Source organism: Copadichromis virginalis, linkage group LG10 (assembly GCF_057382275.1).
Source record: "Copadichromis virginalis isolate Kocher_CV1m ecotype Utaka linkage group LG10, C_Virginalis_male_GT1.1, whole genome shotgun sequence".
Classification (NCBI taxonomy): Eukaryota; Metazoa; Chordata; class Actinopteri; order Cichliformes; family Cichlidae; genus Copadichromis; species Copadichromis virginalis.
In genome coordinates, this window is record NC_140627.1 from 28,284,040 (window position 1) to 28,309,486 (window position 25,447).

Below are 25,447 nucleotides of genomic sequence, written 5' to 3' on the forward strand. Positions count from 1 at the left end.
TTTTTTTTTAAGTTGGTCCAAAAATTATATTTGGTCATGAAAAGTCAGTAACTTTTGTCATTTCATGGTTAATTTGGTGTAGCATGAATGGCTGTGAGTGAGGAAAGCTGTAAAACAGGGCTGCCCAATCCCGGTCCTCGAGAGCTACCGTCCTGCAGCTTTTAGATGCATCCTTGTTCCCACACACCTGAATCAAATGAATGGCTTGTTATCGGGCCTTTGCCAAACATGATGGCATGCTGAAGAGGTAATCAAACCATTTGATTCAGCTGTGTTGGAGTAGGGATGCATCTAAAAGCTGCAGGACGGTAGCTCTCGAGGACCGGGATTGGGCAGCCCTGCTGTAAAACCTGCAGTTAAAGGGTAAAATCCAGCCCACAGAGTCTGTGCCGGGCCAGTTCTGGGTCCCCCGGCCTTGTGTTTAACACCCATGTAATAAACCATCAGCCGACAGCCAGTTAAATAGCCAGCTGGGTCTCGTTTCATTATTTCATGGCAAATTAAGCATGCATTATTGTTTCCTGGCAACACATGCCTAAACATGTCAGCCTCCAACAAAGCACAGCACTGAAACTGTTGCTGCTGTGGAAACGACAAACGTGTTTCACCGATTCAGGAACAAGTGGAACGTAGATGCTTTTCATAAAGGTTTCAATTTTTTGGTCATTTGTCATCACATAATTCCTGTAATATTACATTTTAAATTCCTAATGTTCCTAATATTTCAAAAGTTCATACTGAGAAAATCAGAGACAATATTTTATCCCAAATTTATGATGGTTTTTACAGAAACTCTCCACTCAATGGGAGTTGGATGAAAATGTGTTCTTTGTCATATTCAAGTTTTAATATCTGTGAATCCAGTCCACCTAATTTGGACAGTTTTAAAGAATATTATGAATATTGTATATATTATGTATGTGTTATGGAAGAAAAGCTAGGAAAATATCCAAAAACCACAAAGGACCTGGAATTTTGCCCAGTTTCTATTAAGTGTATATTATTCCTGGTGTTTTCCGCCCCATAAATCTGAGGTGGCGTGAAACTGACATGGAACGACGCCTCAGTCCTGGTGATGTTACTTTGCTGGGCATCTATACTCACACTTATTTTGATGGGCTATTGAGCCTGGTAAAATAATGAGTGTCAGCTGATAGCAACATTGTACATTTTGATTACAGAGATATTAATTGCAGGTAAGTAAGGATTTCCCACACTGGCTTCAGCTGTCATACATGGAGTGAAATAACATTTTTAATCAGCAGAGGGCAGTGATGGGAATCTCTAACATCTCACTTTGATTCAGCATCTGTATCCTCACTTTTTTACCTTCACCTTTAATAAAAAGTGGATTTTGTCAGGTCAAAACAAGCATAAAGCAAAAGACATCTTTGTTTGGACCTACAACAGACACCAGGCTCATGTGCGGTGTGGTTTCAACCTTTCCCTGATGTAATGCCTGGTCTTTATAGTCATGCTGTATTAAAATATGAGGCTTACATATGAGTTAAGTTACAGAACACGCATTTAAGAAAAGGTCTTCTACAGTGAATCATAAAACAGATCAAACATCCAGCGTTACCCGTGGATTTTTCGGCTGTTGTTTTGTTGTTGAAATGATGAATTATTTCATGTTAATAATGCTCAAAAGTTATACAAAAAAAGCTGTACAAAAACTAGATTTTGGCTTAAGATCAGTATCCAGTCAATATCTCCCTGTGACAGTTAACCTTAACACCGTGATTCAATTCAGCTTATATATTTAGTATTAATGTTGACTTTTTTTTTTAATGTACTTTAAACAAAATCGAGATGTAGGCATGTGTTATTGCGCTCATAGCAGCTGTTATTTTGTTGTTGTTTTCAGAAATATGTGGACCTCACAGGATGGCAACTACAAATATGATTTATTAGAATATGTAGATACTTTAGATTCAACGTAGTATCAAATGTTTGAAATCAGCTCAGTATTACTCTGATGGGGAATATTTTTCTGCACAATAATTATTTTCAGTGTTTCTAATCTATGCACAATTTTTTAATAATACAGATTTTTTGTGCAGTGAGCCGCTTTCATAGTTTTTTATTCCTTTTTTTGCTAAAAGAATGGTTCTAAAAAACATACTCCATCATACCTTATTGGCCGAGAATAGTAAATCGTTTTTGGTAATACAGTAGATATTAATTAACCCTTTAAAACGGTCGGAGCAGGCACGCTCTGTTTTGCGTAACTATTTTTAAATCCCGGTAGCTCTGCAACCACTTAAGCTAGCGCAAAAATTTGTTTTGCATATGAAACCGGAGGAGTTGTACTTACATCTTATGCCATCAGCTTGTCCTCGGTCACAGTTTCCTTCCACATAAAGCTTTGCAAAAACTGCATAAAAAGCACTTGCAGCAACAAAAACATAATATTCCAGAAACACGCTTTGCCGACCCGATCAGCTGAAACCGGACGTGACGTCATTTTCGCGGAAATGTGTTTTTTTTTTTTTACCATCAGGGCCTCATGAGCCTAGACTGGTGTTTTTAAAAGTTATCTTTGACTTTATGACTTTCTGTGTCGTTTCTGGGATGCTTAGGACTCAGTCCTGGAAATAATTTATTTTGATGCACATGCTGCTTTTTTGCAAATTTGCACTATAATATTTATTTTTGTTTTTCCTGCAGTATATAAAAATTGGTGTATTTCAAAAATAAAAGACACTCAAAATAAATTTCCTGTGGTGGGAAACTATTTTGTGCAACTTTTTTTGTATTTACAGTTTTGAGGGATAAGCCTCTTAAATTTCTCTAACTAGAAACATACGTTAAAAAAAACAAACGATTTTCAATTTTTTTTGTAGTTTATGTAATTACTATGCACTTAATGCATACATATTATTCAAATTTGGGCTATAATGGTTGTATTGATGTATAGCAACTTGAAATGCTCCCAAAAATGGCACCACAGCATGTAAAAATATAATATACGCTCTGGCGGACTCGGTTCTATGGTAGGTCTTAAAGGGTTAACTATACAAGTAATATTTTAATCTAAATGTGGCTGGGCTCGTTCAAATATTGATAGTAATGATACCAACGGTGGTGTTGGTGTTGGGTTGATAGTAGCACGATAGTATTAATACTTTCTTTCTGTCCTCTAAGACTGTTTTAAATAAATAAATTTTGGGGAAATAATTTTTTTTTATATATTTAGCTCAAAGCACTTGAGAGACAGACACATTTACATTCCAGGTCTCCTAAAAACTTCGTTTCAAAATACATGAAAAGCTGAAACGTGGTGTGGTCATTAAAATGCATTCAGGATTTGCAGACTGATGATGATTCATCTCAGAAAACCCTCTTCGACATAAGCTGCCTTTATAGGTTAATAGTATCTGTGCAATTTTTGGCCCTGTATTTACTTTGTATTGGGTCGACACCAAAATTTGCACTACCGCACACCACTGTAACAACCGAGAGCACAAAAAAGCAAATATATTCCCCAATATTCTAACGTTTCCTTAAATGTTTCCTTAAAGGACCTTGCGCCTTACGCCGCGGCGTAAGGCATCAGCAAGAAACCCAATAATGTCTTTATACAAAGCAGCTGTAACCTCCTGAGACCCTGTGTCCTCGCATAGTGGACATTTCTCTGCCGATAAAGCTGTTTGAACCATTTTTGTTAGCTCTATAAAACCCAAGTCCCCGTGTAAGGACAAACTTGAAAAAAACTAGCTTCTGTTTAAAGATGAAGGTTTGTTTTTGAGCGCTCCCTTCCATCCTCTTCTGTCACACCAACCTTTGCATGTCGTCCTTCACAATATCCACGAAGGGTCTTCCTCTTTTCCTCCCGCTTGGCATCTCCATCTTTATCCTCCTTTCTTTGATATTTCCACTCCTCGGCTTGGATCTCTAACTTATCAGGACCAACTGAGGTCAGACATCTAGGAGAAATTAAATGGGTGTCCCAGACAGATTCCAAACAGATTAAAAATGCTGGACCAGAAGCCAATAAAATGGCACCACTGTGAAATTTAGAAAAAGTCTAACTTGTTAAAACCTGCATGAACCACCCAATACCCAGATGTGGTCAGTTGAATGGTTTTTAAAACACAGGGGAACAACATCTGCTCAACACAAACATCTGATTCCACAGTTAAAGGTGCATGGATCTGAGAAAAAACACAAATCACATCACACTTTGTAATTTCTTTTTCTTTGTTTTTTTTTTTACTTAAAAAAGATCAAAATAAAGATGTACAGCTGGAACCAAAATAAGACGCCGTACTACACTTCAGCTCTAAAGACAGATGGCAGAACAAGAAGGCATGGCGGCCTGGACTGCGTCAGCTGGTTTGTCCGCTCCACACAGGGCTACAGCAGATGAGCGAACCAGGAATCGGCGAAAACCAGCCCAGCCGTCGCTGATGGGGAGGGAGGGAGGGAGGGACAAGGTGGCTGGTGCTGCTGAAGATGTGGCGTCTTTCATATCCAATCGCAGATTGTCCACTTCCGGGAGAGACTAGGACACTTTGAGACCGAAGCAAATACATTTCTGCTACAGGGTGTCCAGCCTCCCCCGGAGGATCCACAGTGATTCAAATAAGGAAGGGCTCTAATCACTGCTCGACATACAAACGGCAGCTTCGTAAGCTGGGGTTTGACGTCTTACTGGCGATAAACACTTCAAATAACATACAGCGAGAGTAATGGCATCGTCCGATTTTTGTCACGTCTCCGCAAACATAATGGTCTAGAAAGGACTACCCAGATAGCACTTGACTGTCGACATTTAAAACCGGGAGACAGACGTTTAATTCTTTTACGTTTCTGAGTACAAAAAATAGACCAAAGAATGAAAAAAATAGTTATATTCTGAGTGCAGAGGCTTGATTTATGAAGCTCTACTCATGAGCGACTCTCTGGGTCTATGCCTGCACAGTGAGGGTTGTGGTTTAAGGATTGGGGGTGGCACTAGTTAACATTCATCATTGAATATATTTATTAATTTCCAACAGGTATCAGAATATTTGGGCAGTCGATACCCCTTCACATTAAAAGTTTGAATAGTCCTATATAATGAAGTTAAGTATTCAACACATTTTGCCTTCCATACGTCTCATTTTTCACTTTTTCATCTTTTTTTCATTATTGCGATGAATAAAATCTTTTTAAAGATGATTTACCAAAAAAAAGTTCTGTTCACTACAATATCTGCTATATACATCTGTTTAAAAAGCAAGCACAGTCATCCCTATGTACAGCTAAAGATTTCATTGTGTTGTTGTTCACGGAATATACATATTTATTATTTTCACAGTTTTCTATGTTTGCTCTTATATTCAGTATCAACAGACTTCATTTGTTCTTATGAATACAAATGTTTTTCAGCGCACTGAGCTGTCAACCCTCCCGTGTTGATATCCGGTGATGTCTCTTGAACGCTGCTCGTGTCTATGTAGCAAATACAGTTCAGAAACAATCTTGATTGTGGTTCAGTTTTGTTTTCTTCTCTTTTTTTTTGACGATTCACAGCAATCCAAAAAAGTTCTGAGTTTCAAGTTTACAGTTTTCTGGTCTTCCTCTTCATCACGTATCATGATATTTTTCATTTCCTCTCTTCTTCCTCTTCTGTCACTGGAGCTGTAAAACACAGTGGATTTTCCACAAGCGTACGCTTCCCAGTTTAAAAGAAAAAAAAAAAGAGACAGTTCTGCCTCAAGTTTCCACAGATTTCGGAGAGAAGTCATCGAGCCACTAGCCTCTAACCAGCGGGGGTTTGTTGTCGGTCCAGTCACGCCCACTGGAGGAGACTCGTCAGCTGTGTGAATGCGTTGTGGTTACTTTGTGTTTGTGGGCGGTGTGATTGTTGGTCTTTATTGGTTGGTGGTGGTGTTATTGGAATAAGGCACTTGAGAGGTTTTTGGTTTTCACGGGAGCTCAGAGGAGACCAGGGCGAGGCCGGAGCTCTGGCGGATGGGAGGCCCAGCGTGGACCGCCTTGGGACAGTCAGGCGTCAGCACCCGTCCGTTCTCCCCAACGCTGCCGGTGATGGACAGACGGGCCTTGTTCCTCATAGCTTCTGTAAATGTTAGCTGGGGAGACAAGAGATGAAGAGAGAGGTTTGTGTGTGGAGCAGGTGGAGATGAGAAAAAAATGGAGCATTGCAAATTGGAGTTTTAGGCTGTTGGAGTTTTAAATAAAACCTGAAATTGCTTATTATCATCGTACCTTCTTAGAGGTAGTCTAGAAACCATTCACTTCCCTCAAAAAGTTTTGATTAAGTCTTTAAAATGAAAAGAAAAACATCTTGTATATTCTGCTTATTGCAGAATATACAGTATAATAAACACGCAGTCAGAATAAATTTTTTTAAGTTTTTTTGCCAAACTTATCGAGTGAGCTTTGTATGGAAGCCCGTTTCCGCCACTAAATAAAAACAAAAAAGCTAGTATCCATAACTCAAAATTTCGAGTTACTTTTCTCAAAATTTCGAGTTAGCTCTGCCAATCAAAAATATACGTGAATGAGGTCGCTTTCTTGTTACCTGGAAGCATATGGCGCAGAGGAACGTGCACTCAAAAACGTATCCCAACAAATTGGCGCTTTCGCGAGTATGTTTGCTGATAGTAACACCATGTGATTCAGTTAATAACACAGGGATTTCATCATTTGTGAAGCCAGGCTGAAAACACTCAGCAATCTGTGCATTCACGACTGGATGTAATACCGGTAGCTTAGCTGTAGCATTTGTAGCTGAGGGCTTCAGCTTCCGGGTAACAAGGAAATGACGTCATTCACGTAGATTACTGATTGGCAGCGCTAACTCGAAATTTCGAGTTGCTTTTCTCAAAATTTTGAGTTAATAAATCGAAATTTCAAGTTAATAACTCGGAATTTTGAGAAAATAACTCGAAATTTTGAGTTATGGATCCATTTTTTTTTTTAGTGGCGGAAATGGGCTTCCATAGCTTTGAACCAAACAGTACTTTGATGTGTCTTTAAACAACACTGCAGCCCCCCGGTGGCCAGTGATGGTACTCCAGGTGGGCAAAGAGAAGTAAGGTAAAATATACAGTTTGCTGTCAGAAGTGCTGGGCCACCTACGAAACCGGCTCAGCCATGGAAACCTGTGCTATGAAGCTCCTGGTGCACACTCTCTGTGCTGATGTTAATGCCGGATAAAGGATGAACTCTCTTTTTAATAAAAAATGTTTCTAGGTGTTTATTTTTTAACATTAAAAAAATAAATGTATTTGAATAACTTTATGTGACCCCGCTCTGTAATTTTACGTGGTCTGCCAATCCAGTGGCTGAGTCACTGTGGTCCTTGAACACTTCCTATTTTTAGTAATTACACTTAAGGAGTAGACCATGGAATATCTAGGTGGAAGGAAAACTCAGTGACGTTTAGAAAATTTTACAAATGTTTGGAAGGGCAATACAATACTATACAATACAATAACTTAATAAGGTAATAAACAAGAATTTTAAAATCACAATAGAATAAAGTGAAATAAGTATAAACTGGGATGAGATCCATGGGGTCATCTACAATAAATAAATAAAAACCAGTTAACTGAAATTTGTAATTCTCATTTTAAAATGTAAATAGAAATTTTACTTTTAATCTTTTATTTTTACAGATGTTAATAAATTTAGACCACCTGTCATAGATCTGACAGATGGTGGTCTAATAAATATGTACGGTGTACTGTATTGTATAATTATAGTATAAGGTAACATAGTAAACACCGTTTGGCGTGGTTCTAGTAATTTAGTTGTAAAATGCTAGGAAATACTTATATTTCAAATAGATATTATAAAAAGAAACAATTTTAAAGTTAATTACTTAGTAATATTTCTCTTATGACCAATATTTGTTAATGAACTTTTAAAAGTAAAGTAATAATTTGTAAATTTGTGATGAAAGGTGTGAGTGGACCACAGAGGTGGAATACAGCAGTTATAGGAGTGGCTACATTAATTCTTCTCCACCAACAAACCTCTCACTTATAACAAATACCAAACACTAAAACTCCAACATGCAAAAAACTTCTAGAACGGGCCCACTGTATACCATAACTATACAATTAAATATATGTATATATATATAGAAATGTATGTAAACACAGTAATGTAGCAACCACCTTTCACAGCCATTCAGAACAGTAGCAGCCCCATACTACATGTAAATCCATTAGCACCAGCAGTGTTACACAGTGAGTGATAGTTGCAGCCAGTGGGACAGGGAAGCTGACTAAGCAACAGTCAAGCTAATGAAGAGTTTGTGCTGAAGTGCTGATGGGGGACACATAACCACGTAGGACAGATATACATCGAGCGAGGAGAGCTATCTGAAAGTCTAATGGTCAGGGACCTGGGGGAAATATCCAGAGTTCACATCAATAAAGTCCAGCTTGAGAGGTGGTGTCACTTGTGTTAACCTCAGCTTAAATATGGCTTTAGTAGATACACTTCCTACATGCTCTGAGATGATTTTTTTTTGTTATGTAGTGGCTTCATATTCATCAGAGGATCAGAGTGGACGTCTGATGCACGAATGCTCTGCAGTTTAGATGAAATCCCCTCACAAGTGTAGACATGTGTGTACAAGTAAGACATTGGTCCTCATTTATCATGACTTTCCTCCCTGTTATAATTGTGATAGGCTGAGCGTAGACTGTGTATAAAAGATGCACATAGCTGCCATTACTCATAAATTATTGAGGGTTTGGTTGAGAAGCCTCCACATGAGTGTTTTCAGAGAAACTGAGGGAGTCTCATACAGCAGCCTGCTTTTTCCTCCTTCTTGATGCTAATGGTAGCATAATTTTCCAAATAAGCATCATGTTGGGTTCAGTAAGGCTTAAAACTAGCAACTGGGATAGTAAATTCATCAGGACAGTGTAAACAAAGGAAACGAAGGGAAATTTCTCAGACTTCCATACAGTGGTGTTCCTGAGAGTCGCCCCCTGCTGGACATAATAAGAAAGTTTTACTTTAACCAGAAAGGTACTCCATCATTTATACACAGTCTAAGGAGCTGTGCGTAAAAGCACTATGACCACAGCTGCTGCAGACCTTCACAGTAAGGCTCGGATTTTAAAAGCTGTTCAGCTTTTTACTCTAAAAAACATTAGAAATATCTTCTACACATCTGTATCTAGATTTCTATTCCAATGAAACTACCCAAGCTTACATTATATAATATTATAACATTATAATATTAGTTTCTAGTGATATATTTAGAAAAAGGTTGTCATTAATGACATTTATCGTGTACTTTGAGCATTATCGATGAATATCTTGTTCAGTATAAGCAGTGTTTGTTGGATTTTGGCAGGAAAACAGCTCAATAAATTAGGACCAACATCTGCAGCCACACAAGCTGCGAAGCAGCGCAGTCGACGTCATGTCTGAAGATGACTCATGGCTTCCTGTCACACTGAGAAAAAAGCTTGAACGCAGACCAGGACGTCACATGACCACATAGTGAGCGGATAGGACAGAAATGTGGGAAGCAGTTTGCCACTGGTCACGACAGTCACTCAGCATGTTGAAGCTAGCAGCGGGGGTGTGATTGGTTTCACTTACAGTCTCTGTGCAGGGAGCTAGTGAGGGGGGGAGAAAAGGCCTGGGAGGACCTTCTACGAAAACCCCATCTACATCTTATCAGCTTCCCCATCGCTGCCATAACCATTGAAAACCTCACTAAACTCGGCTAAGTTGTGGATGGTGGGGCTGGGCCGGGGACTCTGGCTTTGGCTAGGCTCTGGGCTATTGCGGGGGCTGCCTGTCTGGCAGGGGTAGCAGTGACGGTGAGATTGGTGGTATTGGGGGTGTTGGGACTGGGATTGGGACTGGGCCTCCACCTTCATTCTTTTGGCCTCGTTGCGTGACTTGTAGCAGAATTCGATGAGGGCCACCAGCATGGCCAGGCCCAGGCCCCCGACGAGGATGTAGAAGACCCCCGCCACGTTGCTCAGGCTGAGGGCCTGGGAGGACTTGTCCTGTAGCCGGCGGGGAGAGGAACACAAGGGTTAGAGATCGTTTTGGCAGATCAGTCAACACTTAAACACATAAAACAGCGTAAAAGGAAAAAAAAAAAACATACAAATTTACACACAAAACTGATCAAACATAATTTTTTCACTACACTACCTCTAACCTTCGTCTGTAGCCATGTTATCAAATATCTCCAACTTTCTCCATATCAGTTAGCGTGCTTTTGTCACATATCCCCTTTGCTGTGTAGTGCTGTAAATACAGTCCATATAAATTTGGGTAATGACAGCCTTTTTTGTAGCTTTGCCACTGTGCATCACTACATCCATTTGAAATGAAACATCAATCATGATGTGATTAATGACTGAAGTGTAGACTTTCAGTTTATATTCCAGGGTTTTAAAAAAAACTTTGCATTAACCGTTTAGGAATTACAGACATTTTTACACACACGTCCCTCATATGGACCGACTAACATAATTCTAAATGAACATTTTTTGAAGGACATCACCGAATGCTGTGTTTCCTGATAGGTTTTTAGTGCAGCTACTTCTTCTGTCCGGTCTTCCTCCCCTCAGCTACAATCGGTGATGGCAGACGGCCGCCCCTCCCTGCGTCTGGTTCTGCCGGAGGTTTCTTCCTGTTACAAGGTAGTTTTTCCTTCCCACTGTCGCCAAGTCCTTGGTCATGGGGGGTCAATTTCATTGTAGCAGCTTTTTCTGTATTATTGTTGGGTCTTTATATAAAGTGCCTTTAGGTGACTGCTGTTGTGATTTGAAGCTTTATAAATTAATTTTTAAGAATAAGATTTTCTTTTAAAGCTGTGCAGGCCGTTTTAGAGGTTTTCCTTGTATCATTCAGGTTTGCGATAAATAATTCGTTTTACTAAATTAACAAATGCTAAACCTGAGATTTCCTCCATTTTTGTTTCGCTTTAGTTTGTTTTCCAAGTTCATAAAATCTTTTCAACAATTTTATTTTCTTATTTAACTATATCACGTAGTTTTAGTTTTTCAGTTTAACTATAATTACCCTGGATAATTTACTTCAGTTGTTTGTTGTGGTTTTTCAGGCCTTTTATGAGTTTATTACTCTGTGAATTAAGAATGAACGAGGTAAAGGATCTTGAGTAGATTCCAGCAAAGATTCCATTAGTCCAGGCAAGTCAACAAAGGAACGGGCCTTACCGGGCCAACTGTCTGTCAATCAACAGTACATTATGAGCCTGTTAAAATGAGAAACTGAGTATTTTTTTAAAAAATGGCTTTAACTCCTAAAAAGTTAATCCAATACTTTTGTTTAATCCCTTGAATTAAAGCTGAAAGTCTGCACTTCAGTCACATTCTGATTATTTGAGGTAGGAGACAAAGTTACAAAAAGTGTGTCATTGTCCAAATACTCACGGGCCCGTGGTTTTCTTTGCAGCTACGCTAATGTGAGCTTTCGGGTTTCTTCCAACCGTTTAACCCCTCGTTTATTCAAATGTATGCAGCTGATCGCTCATGCTCCCAACCTGCCATTTATCTCCTCTTAATAAATCACCTACATCCTTAAGGTGCGTTGGCTCAACACGAACGAATGGCTGTCATGCTCGGTCTCATTTGCAGGTGATAGCGTGTGTCCTGCACTGCAATTTTCTGATTAAGACTGATGTGGATCGTACATGCTGATTTGTTACAACGTGGCCACTCTCTCCATGCTCCAGTGCATCAGCAACATGGATCACTGTCAAAGTGTGCGGCTACAGCTGAGGCATACAGTACCACTGACAACTAGTGTGACATACAGTAAAGTCTCAAGATGCCCTCAACCATCTCAGGTGACAGTCAACTGTGTGTGTGAGCCTTCATCTGCAGTTGCATCACATCGCTTAGCTGCTGTAAAAACGCCGAGCCATGCCTCGTGTCTGTCATGCTGTATCCTCCAGGCTACACCTTGAGTCTCTACCTGCGTGTCTGTTATGTGTCTTATCGGCCAGCCTGCTGTAATAACAGAACTGCCAGCGCTATAAAAGTGTGCATAGAGACAAAGAGAGGAGGGGAGGCTCCCAGGCTGGTGGAGACTGACCTTACTTCCAGAGTCCTTGGGTCCACACTCCCCTTTATCGTACCACCATTTGTTTTTCAGTTTGTCTAAGACTCCTGCTTCACTCAGTTTCAATACGGCAAGGTTTACGGGCGTTCTTCATATCACGGGGGGCGGGGAAGGGTGGGGTGGGGAAAATAACATAAATAACATCATAGGACATGTTATTTTATGTTATTCAATCAGAAGAAGCCCAACAAGAGCAGCTCAGTACTCTTCAGTACAAAGTGACGAAGCCAGTAAGGGGCCCCACTTATGCTACGTGTCTCTTTGCTCATTTATGTGTTTTAAAGGGTCGGGTTTATCGGGGGATGTTAAAGGGGGAAGGGGCAGAGCTAACAGACACATATACGTGGAGCCCCGGCTGCATCGCTTTTCTGGAACGGGCACATACTGCCGGGACCTTTGTCAGAATAACCCTGGAGGCTAGTACTGTCAAACCAAAACTATTGGCTCTTTTACCCTCACTAAAACATCCCAAACCGGGCTACAATCATATTCCAAAATACTTATTTTGGTGTTAATTTATAATTATAATAGACCGCTACATAAACAGTACGGCAAATATTTCTGCTTCCACAGTACTCGCTCTCCACTCTAGATTAGAAGTCGCAGTTTCCAAATCTTCTGCGTAACTGTAGAGATCGACCCGGCAGATGCTCCTGTTACCAACAAAAACACATCTCTCTTTTTTTTTTTTACCCACATCAAGGTCACATGGGCATAGCGTCATAGCGGCTAACCTTCTCGCCACCGCCTCCGCTGCCACACTCTCCTTTGTCGTACCACCACTTGTTTTTCAATTTGTCCAACAGGCCTTGTTCATTGAGTTTTAACACTGCCAGGTTTACTGCACTTCTTGAAAACGATAAAACATATTTGGTGAGAGGGCGTGAGTATGCTGTCCAATTTGGGAGGGAAGGAAGAGAGGGGGGAGAGGAAAGGGAGGAGTAGCAGTAAGAGAGGGACAAGGGTGGAAAAGTGCATTAATCCCATTCGAGAACCCAAACACACCCTGAGTCAAAATCTCTCTCCCTCAAAGTGAAATGATATCAATAAATAAGCTCCTTATGTTACAGTAATGTAGTCTATTTGTTTTTAGCCAAGCCATTTTAATTAATTAGCATGAGCTAGCAAGCTAGAGCTCATAAAACCTCTAGATGTGTAAGATTGCACTTTAATCAGACACTCATGTTTCCCAGAGAATAATTTGGTACTCATGTGAGTATTGGCCCCACTTTTACCTTTACCACCATAATCTAGAAAAAAGTTCAATTAGCAATTCCCAGACAACTCTTTGTTGTAGCATTAGCATTAGCATACCCTAGCCAGCTAGAGCTAAAAATATATATATTTTTAAAAACTTTCTATAAAGTTTAATTTTTTTTTAATATTGCAAACAGATGCCACATGTGAGTAAAAGTTCCAGTATAATACAAATCTAAAAGGGTACAAGATGATTAATTATATAATTAATTATATAAATGAGAAAAAAAGAAAAAATATCCAGAACACAAGTTGTGGGCTACACTAGCAACATGCTGCTAAGCAAAAATATTTAACCTATCCTAGCTCTGAAAATTTCAGTCTATTTTGAATTTTAACATGAATTGGTCTCAGTTGACCACTGCTAATCTAGATCTGATTAATATGATACATTTTATATGTTCTACATCTTAAAGACATTTTATAATTATTCAGATAAATGGGATTTAAATTAACCGGATTTGCAATCTCAGTTTAATGGTAAAAAGTATTTTCCTTTGTTTTAAACAGGCATAATACCTTTAATTAATTTTAATCAGACATGGTGACTGAATTATACGTATGGTAGATAATCCTTTTGTACACTGTTTCTTAATACAAAAATGAAAAAATATATAAAACAAGTAATCACTGGTACAAAAGCGTGCTACATTTTGGCACTTAAATTGTTGGCCATCAGCATTGCCAGCAAAATAAAAAAAAAAAATCTGGCACCAGTTAGTTAGTTAGTTAGCTCTAGACCTATAAATAATTTAGACCTGATTACACATGCATATAGTATAGGTATGGCTGCCAATTCAAAGCTCACAGGATTGCTGAGCATTAAGCTGCTCTGGAAAATCATGATTGGCATGAAAAAAATGTCCATGAAAAGCTTTCTTTAAATAAGTGCGTGTAGCAATTTCATGGCTTCTTTTTAAGGCTGCTATAGTGATATCTGATGACAGGGCAGCAAAATTGTGAAGGAGAGAGAGATTTGCTCCAGCATGCATTTTGATCCTTTTAATTTATTTGTAATATTTCGAACAAAAATAAATAGAAGCAGTCAGAAACAAAAGGCAACAGAGCTCATATCCCAGTTTGGAGCCATATGAAATCACAGCCTTGACCAGCAATGTTGCCAGCTCTTGATGTCGCTGGTGTGTTTCCTCGCTGATATCCGGAAAAGTGACTGACAGAAGATGATAATCCTCAAAACAACAAAACAGAGGCCTGGGAGGGAGGACTACCCTGATCTGTTAGGCACTCTTCCTGGTCAAAGCAGTGGCTGAAAACTGGCACCAGCCTGGCTGCAAACAAATGATAGAAACCCTACTTTAGGTTTTGTGACCAGAGGAATTTACAGAAAACAACTACGGGAACAAAAGATATTTTAGATCATCAAAGGCAGAGCTTTTAAAAACTCAATTTCTGCATTTACGTGTGGACAAGGTCACCTTTTTCATATCAGACTGGGTGCTGTGCCACTGTTTGGAGGCTTTCGATTGGCCAAAATCTCTCTATAGTTGGGGTTATATTGCCATCTGTTGCTTTGGCATGCCCTTGACATTAGTCTTTTTTGTCAAATTCAAATGGAAAAAAGTCCAGTTTTCAGTAATATCCATATATTTGCGGACATAGACTATGTTGACGAAAAAGCCCCAGAGCAGGCGGTCTGGAGTTCAAATCGCTAACAGGGCACAAAGCTTTGTTTGATATTCTTACTGTTCTCTCTCAGTTCTGCTCTAATATGTAAGAGGACAAGATTAAACAGTTACTGAATGCAAACAATAGTTTGCTAGAAAGTCAAATCTTGCATATAAACCAAACATGAAGCAAATTTTTTCTGCTGCATGCATATACGAGATGAACTGATGTCAAATTATCCTGAGTGAATAGAAGTTAAACAATTTTAATTTAGGTATAAAATACACCTCATAAAAAAACAAATAAAGGACACCCCCCCCCCCCCCCTCAAAAAAAAAAAAAGACATCAGCTGGATTTTACCCACAGGACACATGACATGAATTAAGAATAAGTAGAAAGATCTAAAAATGTGAGGGAGGTGAGGTATAGGAGAATTAAACTTTCACAATATTGGAGTCTATGTATACGAATTGGCAAAAATTGTAACTCTTTTGTGGGTTCAAACAGCAGTTATCTACTGCTAATAATTGATAGCAAAGCTCTAAAACGGGTTATTTCAGTACTATTGCTTAAAGTGCTCTCCCTGGTTTTCAAATATGTGTTCTTATACCTCCACAGGAATAAATTAAAGTGAATGCAATTTCATTCACACCCCTGTGCAGTTTTGCCTTTAGTATATTTATCCTTTCCCCTCAGTGAGACCTTGCTGGAGGGCTTTGATCGATGAGTGTGTGGATTGAAATTGCAACTCCCCACTGTAATGCCACTGTATTCTGTGGCAGGTCTGTAAATTCCACTATGAGCGGGAGGCTGTGACAGAGTCTGGCAGAGTTACCCAGAGCTGAGCTTTCAAATGGCTCCCAAAGCACTATTTCAGTCACTTAGTTGAAAATAAAGAACCAGTCAACCGTGAAGGAACACTGAAGTAGCATTAGCTAAATATCTCAGAGCAATTACATTTTGTATATAAAATGCAGATTATCTTCTAAATGAGACATTTTCAGATGAGAGCTTCCAGAGCATGCCATTCCAACATGTCTTTGCCCAAACAGCAAGCACAAGCACATACATTTACCTGTTGTGGAGAGCTGTAAAGACAAAAAAAGTGAATAAAAACCACCCACAATGAAGCCCCACATGCATGCAACAAACACAGATGTCACTAAGCGGCTACTTGTGCCCTCAAACAAACACATAAAACGCCCCACCCACCAACACTAAGCAGTATGTGGAGGCAGATAGAGATAGAAAAGGCGGCACACCAGGGAAGGTGGAATACCATAACAACACGTAGAACATATTGTTACACTATTCCACCCACCTTAACTGTGAACCCTTGGGTGTGGCTACTCCATAGCCCTTGGAGTCCAAGTTGCCCCCGACTTTCATTGTGTCGCAGGGCTTGCGCTGCTCTGTGTACTCATTCATAGTGGACTCCAACAGGAAGGCGTATTTTCCTTTGGACTTGCGGACCCGCGCCACACCCTCGGCCGTGGTCTTGGTGAAGACTGTGGGCTCAGCAGACTTCATGTATCCCCACATCTTCTCATAAACAGCAATTTTGGACCGCTGTGGGGTTTGGAAGGGTTTGGAGGTTCAAAGGTAGATGATGTGTGAGTGACAGAGAAAGCATGTCCACATACAATACAAAATAGAGAAAACATGGAGCATCAGTTCAACAATTTACATTTTGTTTATCAGCTTTGAAACATTTTACTGCAAAAAAGTCAAATAACAATACCGGCAGTTGTATAGACCAATGGTTCCCAACCCTTTTCAACTGGTATACTCTAAAGCCCTGTCAGATGGAACCAGCCACCAACACTTCTCATATTCAAGCGTGTTCATATAAACTCATTTTAAACTGAATTCTTGACTACTTTCAGTGGCAGTTTAGCCTTGTTATCATCTTTCCCAGCCCCCAGTGTCTTTGGTACTCTTTTGTATCCTGTTGGGTCTGAAGTCTTTACTATAAATAAATAAGATGGTTCAAGGCAATCCTTCCTGAATACCACACTCACAGATAAAGAAACAGTAGTTCCAGCTATACCAACAACAAATAATTAGGTGCCGTTATTCCCATGATCTACGTCTCTGAGGGGAGTACGATTTTAAAATGAAATAATATTACTCTTAATGCAAAATTCTAACTGTTAAAAAACTTTTAGCTAAATAATTTTAACTGCTAGCCACACTCTTAACTAATGATTTGCAGCTTTAGTACAGCGTGATAAACAGCTAGCAGCCCATTTCATATCTTTAATCATATTCTTAAGAACAAACAGAACTGTTAGCTAACTTTTATAACTGCTTCTAGTGAACATTATCACTGATGATCAATGATGATGATGATCTATTGTTTATATTTTTGCAAACAACAGTCAAAGCTAGGTAATAATTAGCTAACATAATTAGCTAACAAATTTCCAACTTTTTACTCTCATTTCTAAGTAAATTTTTTTAGCTGCGTTTATTATGCTTATATTTTTGTCTACATACGTTATTAAAACCCAAACTAATAGCCACCATTTTAATTTATTTAATATTTACTATTTATAATTTACCTTGTTATTTTATCTGTTTATCTAGTATATCTAGTAAACCATTTCAATTGCTAGCCATGCTTTTAGCTAGCTATTTCAACTTATAATAATAATAGTAATATAAAAATAATTTCCAGCTTTTATTTAGGTGCCCATTTTAAAAATGTTTTTGTGACTTTTTTGTTTATCTACAATGGTGGCTAACAAACACTACAAATTTCAGTTAATGTTCTACTCGTTTAGCTTTTAGCTTGCTATTTCAACCGTTAATCAAAACTTTTATCAACAGTCTAATTGGTAACTTGGTATTCCCCCGGATAAGCTGGAGGAGGTGGCTGGGGAGAGGGAGGGAGGTCTGGGCCTCTTTGCTTAGGCTGCTGCCCCCGCGACCCGGCCCCGGGCAAAGCGGATGAGGATGGATGGATGGATGGATAATTGGTAACTATACTATCCAGCTCTTTAGTTATAATTTTAACCAGCTAGGTCTTTAATTTTCTTTGCAATCTAATTGAAATTCTAACAGCACCTTTATTTAATAATTTATTAGACAATACATATTTATATTTTAGTTTAGTTTACCATCTCAAATATTAATCTAATATAGTTACAGAATTTTAGCTATAAATTTCAAGTACAAGCCACATAGTCAATTATTTACAATTTTTAGCCACAATTCTAGTTTATTATTTCATCCGTTCATCCAAAATTGGAAAACTAAAAAAGCTTGTTTACTTTCAGCCAACATTTTGAACTGCTCGCTGAGCAGCTGAAAGGCAACTAATACCTTTAAATGCTGTCATACTTTTTTTCATTTATGAAAACTTAATTTTAAATGTCTTTATTTTATTTCCAATTTCAGTCTTATTTCTAATGCTTTAACCAACTTATGGGGTGGCTGCAGCTCAGGAGGTGGAGCAGGTCATCTGCTAATCGGAAGGTTGGTGGTTCCCTGGCTCCCCCTAGTCTGCATGGGCAAGATATTAACCCCAATTTGCTCTCCAATGCATCCATCGGAGTGTGAATGTATGTCAATGTTAGTGTGCACTTAAAAGCATAGAAGACAGTACTTGTGTGAATGTGTTTTATAGAGCGCTTTGAGTACTCTGGGAAAGTAGAAAAGTCCATTTACTTTCAACTTTTCTACTCAAACAAGTTTGGGTCTACTCAGTCATTACATTGACTGTAATTTCAGTTCCCAAGCTTGTCTTCCTAGCAGAAATACCTCCTGGTTGGGAATCACTGGAGTAACATACCTTGACAAGGTATAATAGGGACTAGAAGAAAACAATATTTTGATGAGTCTTTGCTTTTGAGCGTGTGTGAGTGTCAAAGATTGTAGGCCTTCACAGGGTCCCATACCTGTCTGAAAGTAGGTCACTAACTCTGGTAACACCAACTCACCCTGAAGAACTCTTTGGTTGAGCCAGAGTCTAATGTGCCATAGGCAATGTCGGTCTGTTTGGCCAGATCCTCTGCACTCTCAATGGGAGAAACCATCCTCTCCACAGTGAGAAAGGCGGCCAGGTTGGCCGTGTAGGACGAGATGATGATGAGAGTGAAGAACCACCACACTCCTCCTACGATTCGTCCCGATAACGATCTTAAAGATAGAAAGGAGGGAGGACGAAGAATAGCGCAGGAACAGATTGGATGGATTATGGCGAGGACGGGCAGGATGAAAATAAGAGGGAAGGAAAGTTGCAAGAAAGTAGAGCAGGAGAATGATAATTGGAGGTCAAATTAGGATAAAAAAAAGGGAAAAGAGTGAGATAAAAAGACAGAAGACAGTCAGTGGTATAACAATAGTGAAAGATTAGACAGAATGAGATATGAGTAAAGCATGGAACCAACAATGCTAATGTAATACCACAAGGTGGAGCTCTGACAACACTCAAAGCTGCCAGAGCTTTATTTACCTCTCATTAATGCCTCACAAAAAATACAAAATAAAAAATCCCACATGCTTCTGTTGACCAGCTTTGATAAAGAGAAAGGTACAGGCTACTTTTGTCCCTTCTTACCCAACCCCTCTTTTTGTTTACTGGCAGGATGAGAAGAGCTGCAGGTCCCCCGGCCGGCATAGCGGCGGCAGCACTGCTCTTTTCTTGTTTTTTCACTCGGGGCAGACAGATAGCTCGCTGCTCAGGAGCAGCGGAAGGTCGTGAGGAGAATCTTAAACCATAAATGCTGCATTGAGGAGAACAAACAAGATCTCCCCTCGGTGCAAATCAAACAGCAGCGGATACAAAACCCTCAGGCCTCCGTGTCAGATGGAGAGAGAGAGAGATGGGGATATGAGGAAGGGAGGAGACAGGCATCTGCAACAGTCAGTGTGTTCTTGGCTGGTATTTCACTGTGTCTTATTGCGATCTGGCTATATTCCATTGCTCCCAATACACAAAAGCCACAGTATACAAATAGATAGCATCCTTTCCCTCGACTGACTCCACATACTGTAGGCACCTAATGAGAAACCCTCTTCTAATGTTCCCTTATGGCCCGTCTGAAAGAAGCGTGACTATCAGCACTGCTAAGAAACCTTCTGAACAAACACTTTGTGCTTCTACTCGACGAGTTCTGCAGAGCCGTCACCCCGACCAAAGAATCACTGAGGAAACCTCCATTTTCTCAGTCTGAACGGATGAAAGTGCCTGTAGCAGCTAAGGCAGCTTCCAATTGAGAAGTGCTGCAGTGGAGCATGTCTCCTCCACACACACACACATACACACAGAGGAGTCTTTGCCCATGAAATAGACTTATTGACGTATTAGCTCTGGATTTGAATACAAATGACTTCCGTCTCTTCGTCTCCTCTCTCCTTGGGAGTATATTTGAGCACGGAGTATTTAACTGTAAAATAACGCCTTAAGAGGTGGAGGGCGTGCATGAAGATGCATCGGTGAGTCCTATCCTCTCATGTCTATCGTCTCCTTTTATTTTCTTTCCCCAGCCGCTAAAATCCCTTCGTTCCCTGTGTCAGAGCCTCTCCATTTTCCCCGTCCTTGCTTTATTTATATAGAATCAGCAGTGGATTGTGGGAGAGTAATAATGGGAGCAGAGGAGAGTCTCTTTGCCATCCCTTCCGACTGTCTGTGCTGTGTGTTTGCTGGCTGATACCGCTGACTTTGATCCACTGTGACACACTGCTGTGTCTTGATGGGCCTGCAGTAAACAGAGGGAGTGGGGGAGTGGGGTGAGAAAAGCCCTGCGCTGGAAGTCTGGGTAATTTTCAGGTCACGTTAGCGCTTCCGGTGGTTTCGTTTTTGCTCTATTGTCCTTTAAGCGATGCTAGAATCCAGGTGACACATTAAAAATTATATAGAAGCGTTTCAAAATAAGCACTCTCACCTTCCCATCACCTCTAATAAGATGCGTGATGCAGTTTACACAAGTGTTCATTTTTACTCCATATTTTGATTTGTGGGCTCCACGTAATTCATAGATCAAAATAATTCGGATTAACTGTGTAAAACATCAGTTGTAACTCCTCCTATTTTATGATAACTGCCTTCTGATTGGTTCACCCTAGTAAACCACAAGTGGGCGGGTATATCCTCTTTCTCTGACATCATGCAGAATCAAGAGTTGAAAATCATGCATTTTTTTTCATATGGATTTCTCTAACCTCATTTTTCACTGCTTACCACACTATATGGACAGAATTACTGTGGGGCATCTCACAGGTGTATCAAATCAGACACTAGCCATGCCTTAACAAACCTTTCTGAAAGAATGAGTCCTAAATAGATCAAGAAGTCGAGCGTGGTGCTGTAATAAATTGCTCCCCTCGTGACAGACCACGTAACATCATAGAGCGGGGTCTCGGAGTCCTGAAAAAGTGTCTAAAAGTCACCAACACTGCTCACTCACTAACTCCACCCTTCCAAATCTCCACTGTCATTAACATCAGCATAAATACTGTGCACCGAGAGCTTCATGGCATGAATTTCCACATGTGAATTTCCAGATTTTTAGGTGGACACCAGATGAAAAGTCACTACTAACCACTCTATTTCTTGCGTGCATTGTTTTTGTTTTAGTTAATACTAATTCATTTATTCGTAGCAGCCTTATTTACATGGCATTTATTGCAGCACATCCCAGTTTCCGATATAAATCAAAATATCATGTTTGTAGTATTTGTCAACAACTAACCTCAGTAATTTACTCCAGCAGCTGAGCAATGTTAATGTTAAACACCACACAAACAATATTAAATAGTGCTGCTGTTTGGGACCATTTCCTGCAGTGGATTAATATTAAATTTGGTGCCCTGAGTGTTTACAGTAACAGGACAGCGTATGTGAGAAAATGAACTGTAATGTCCGTGTTTATCATCATAATGAAGGAACCTAGTGCGATGGTGTGGCTCATTGATTTGTTTTTAATAGTTATTGGACACCAGCGCCTGCTTTACTCGGTTGGTTGAGTGTCCCAGTCCAATTTATAATGGTTTACAGACCTTTGCACCATCTGCATGTGAATTAGTTTGTGTATACAGGAGCTTCTGTACATACAAGGCAAATAAAAAGCCAGAAAACTGAAACCTTGTCAAATTAACTTCCTCAGGAATTGAGATTAATGAAAAAGGCCAAAAGCGCTATACTGTTTGCAGTTAGTGAAAGAAGAGTGTGTTCATTACAAGGGAAGGTTGCAAAGAAGGAAAAGTGCTTGAAAAACCTTGGAGAGAACTTGACTGTAATGATGTATGAGTTCGGTGGAGGAAACAAGAAAGCTAGATGAGGGAAGTATTAGAAAAAGAAAGCAGAGACAAAAAAAGAAATTGGCTCCAGTGTTGAAGCAAAGAGTGTCTGGCAAGCCCTGGATATAAAGAATACTAAAAGAGAACAATCTCAACAATTTTAGATTAAGTTTTAGTTTTTACAATTTATGTAACGAATCTTCATATTGATGAACATCGAAAATCTAAGATCAAGTTACAAATTTACCCCAGAAAGCACCCCTCTTTCATATTCACCCCGAAAATCGAGTACTGTGTGTTTTTCTCAATCCCACTGACTGTAATTTCAAATAATCTAAATCTCACGAAGCATGCGAATGCTTCAAGACATCAAGAATACATCTGATGAAATCCTGTGGTTGTAAAAAGAAGAAGAAGAAGAAGGTGACTTGAGTTTAAATATTTTAGACACTGTAGCTTCAAAGGGCCGTTGGAACAAGCAGCATATAGAATAAACTGTACTGAGTCTGTCACTCTCCGTGGAACAACTTTCATTTTCTCAATCTAAAGCCACAGAATGAGACGTTTGAAGGGGAAAATGAGATCGTGGCGCTTAAGTAAAAAAAATGCAAAGATAATAAAAGCAACATGAAAGCAAAGCAAATCTCTTATCAGGATTAGATATGGTACGTTCTCTGTTACTATCACTGACCATCTGATGCATTCCCCACTTTGCTCTTTTACCTCCTTTGATGTGGGGAAAAATAAGATGAAAAACTTCTGTCAGATTTGATGTGTGATTTGAGGATTTCTGCAGCATGTGTGGTTAAGAGGAAGAAACAGAAGAGGAGGTGAAGTAAAAGCTGTGGAGGGATGGGGACAGTTGTGAACTTGAGCAAAGCCTAAATAAATGGGGAGGTGCTAGTTTGCTCCCAGGGTGACACCTGGAGGTGAGATCATGGTACTTGACTTATTCGTAGCAGACAAATTGTCACTCTTGTGCTCTGTCTCTGCTCCCATGTTCTGTCCTCGGCTAAATCTCTAACATAATTTTGCAAAATAAAATCTCGTCACTAATTAACGCCAGGTCATATTACCTGTACTGCAGAGGCTCACAGCCCTATTGCTCATCCTTTGCAGGTGACGAATGTACTGAAGGCTATGCTCCTAACTAATACAGGCCTGAAATGCTCCAAAAATACATCTGGGCCAGCTGTGGCTCAGGGGATAGAGAGGGTCATGTAGTAGCTACTGGATCGATCCCGAGCTCCTCTAATCTGCATGTCAAAGTGACCTCAGGTAAGATATTCAACTCCAAACGATGCCCACCATGCATGCATCACAGTATGCAACAACAGCTGCGGCAGGGTTTCTATCTCTACAAGTAGCTAGAAATGAACCACTACTGCTACTTGAATGCAACATGTAGTTAGATATCTAGGAAGGAGCATGTCAGGTTACGGCTTAAGTTACAGCACAGGGTTCTTAAAGGTTAGTGGTTACACCTGCAGTGTAGTAGAGCTCATACTTTAGCCTCTGGGAACTGTGGAATATCTCGGCTTCCAGTATAACCAGGATATCTTACTATCTGGGTTTAGGCTTTACCAGTCATTGTTTATGAATGTTAATTATTTTTAAAACCTAAATTGTCATAACAGCCAGTGAACATCAGTGAAAACAACTGTTCTTTTGCTCTCCAAATGGACTGTTTATGCGAACAAAGCCTGCTCAGATAGGCAACAAATCAACTTTAGATGAAACCGGTACATCTCTCTTGCAGACACCTTAATATTCAGGTGCAAGACTCTGTTTCTAGACACTAACAATTAATTAACACTGATAGCATAAGCATAACAATTCTAACACATTTTTCTAATTAAAAGCCTCCCTGAGAGTGGGTATCATGTTTGAATCACTCCAAGCCAACTGCTAGACTAAAATATATAAATTATTTATACTAGTATAAAGTGGAAAAAAGAGCGCATAATTACACACACACACACACACACACACACACACACACACACACACACACACACACACAATAAGGCTATAAAATGCTTTACTACTCAGTTTCAGCACTGTTATATTTGAGCGCTTTCTTACTACAAGCCTCATTTACCCACATGTCAGGCGAAAACCTGGAGTTCAGTATCACCCCCAAGCAAACTTCAACATGCAGTTTGGAAGAGCCAGGTATGGAGCCACTAAACAGTAGACTTAGTAGATGATTAGCAGATGACCCACTCTACCTAACTGAGCCACAGCTAGTCTAAAAGTGAAAGATATTTGAAGAAATATGACCAAAACAAGCAGCTGCAGATAATTAGCAGATAAAACCAGATGTAAAATATCAGAATAGTAAAGGAAAGATTAAAAACAGTTGAACTCGTCACTAAAATATAAAATGAAATATATAAAAATAACAGAAATTTGTAGGAAATGCAAACCTAACAAACTGTTTACATTAACTAAACTATCACGTAGTACAGATAACAAAGGGTCCATGTTTTAATTGTAAATTAATCCTCTGGCATTTCTGATCTGCTCTCATTAAGATGGTGATGTGCTGCCACACGTAACTAAGATATTACAAACCTTCAGCATTATCTCCTGGGGAAATATAATCTGTGGGATTTTAAATACCCGACACTGGATCGCTCTGTGATGTCAACCTTGAAGAAAGTCTGGTCGTATCGCAGGTGGATGTTTTGTTTTCTGTTTGTCATTTTAAATGCCATATATGAAATCTTACACCTGTCTAGCTGTAAAAAAGAATACATATATTGTGGTTTATATCACCTACTTAGTTGTATAGACTCTATGGATATTAGGAGCTATTAAATCATTTTAATGATGCCTTTACAACCTTCTTAAATCGCTGTCTTTTCTCAAATATTTGCTTTTGTCCTGAGACACTTTTTAATCTCATGAGGCTTTTAAAATGTATTGAACTACAACCATCTGAAGAGGATTAAAATTCCACTTTAGCTGAATTTTAGTACCAGAAAGGTCATGAGGAAAAGAAATTGAAGCATTTGGTGAAAAAAATGATCTCAAAAGGAAACCATTAAGCTCCAAATCTGTATCCAAAGTTCAAAACATACTTTAATTGTGCGGGGGTTAGCATAGTCGACTCACACCTAACCTTGTCAGTTTGATCTGTGATTATTAAACTGGCTACAGGTGTGGCTGTCTGTGTCTATGTAAACTGGTGACCAATCTAGGTGCACTTCCAGTCTGACACAGGCT

The 25,447-nt window shown here is 39.5% G+C and overlaps 1 protein-coding gene across 4 annotated transcripts in view; it reads right to left on the bottom strand.

The window, feature by feature from the left end:
* Nucleotides 1–5,462: 5,462 nt before the first annotated feature.
* The window catches only part of LOC146700728 (glutamate receptor 4), a 157,649-nt gene continuing 137,664 nt past the window's right edge, over nucleotides 5,463–25,447 (bottom strand). Inside the window, exons 12-16 of one of the 4 annotated variants that reach the window (XM_085470954.1) lie at nucleotides 18,916–19,114; nucleotides 16,293–16,540; nucleotides 12,061–12,175; nucleotides 9,861–9,998; nucleotides 5,463–6,080 (exon numbers count right to left, since the gene is read on the bottom strand). In XM_085470954.1, coding sequence (XP_085327080.1) covers nucleotides 5,916–6,080; nucleotides 9,861–9,998; nucleotides 12,061–12,175; nucleotides 16,293–16,540; nucleotides 18,916–19,114 — 865 coding nt within the window. In that variant the 3' untranslated portion in view covers nucleotides 5,463–5,915. Of the gene's footprint in view, nucleotides 6,081–9,582; nucleotides 9,999–12,060; nucleotides 12,176–12,821; nucleotides 12,937–16,292; nucleotides 16,541–18,915; nucleotides 19,115–25,447 lie in introns of all 4 variants that reach the window. The other 3 variants (XM_085470953.1, XR_014922600.1, XR_014922599.1) reach the window with 3 other exon arrangements.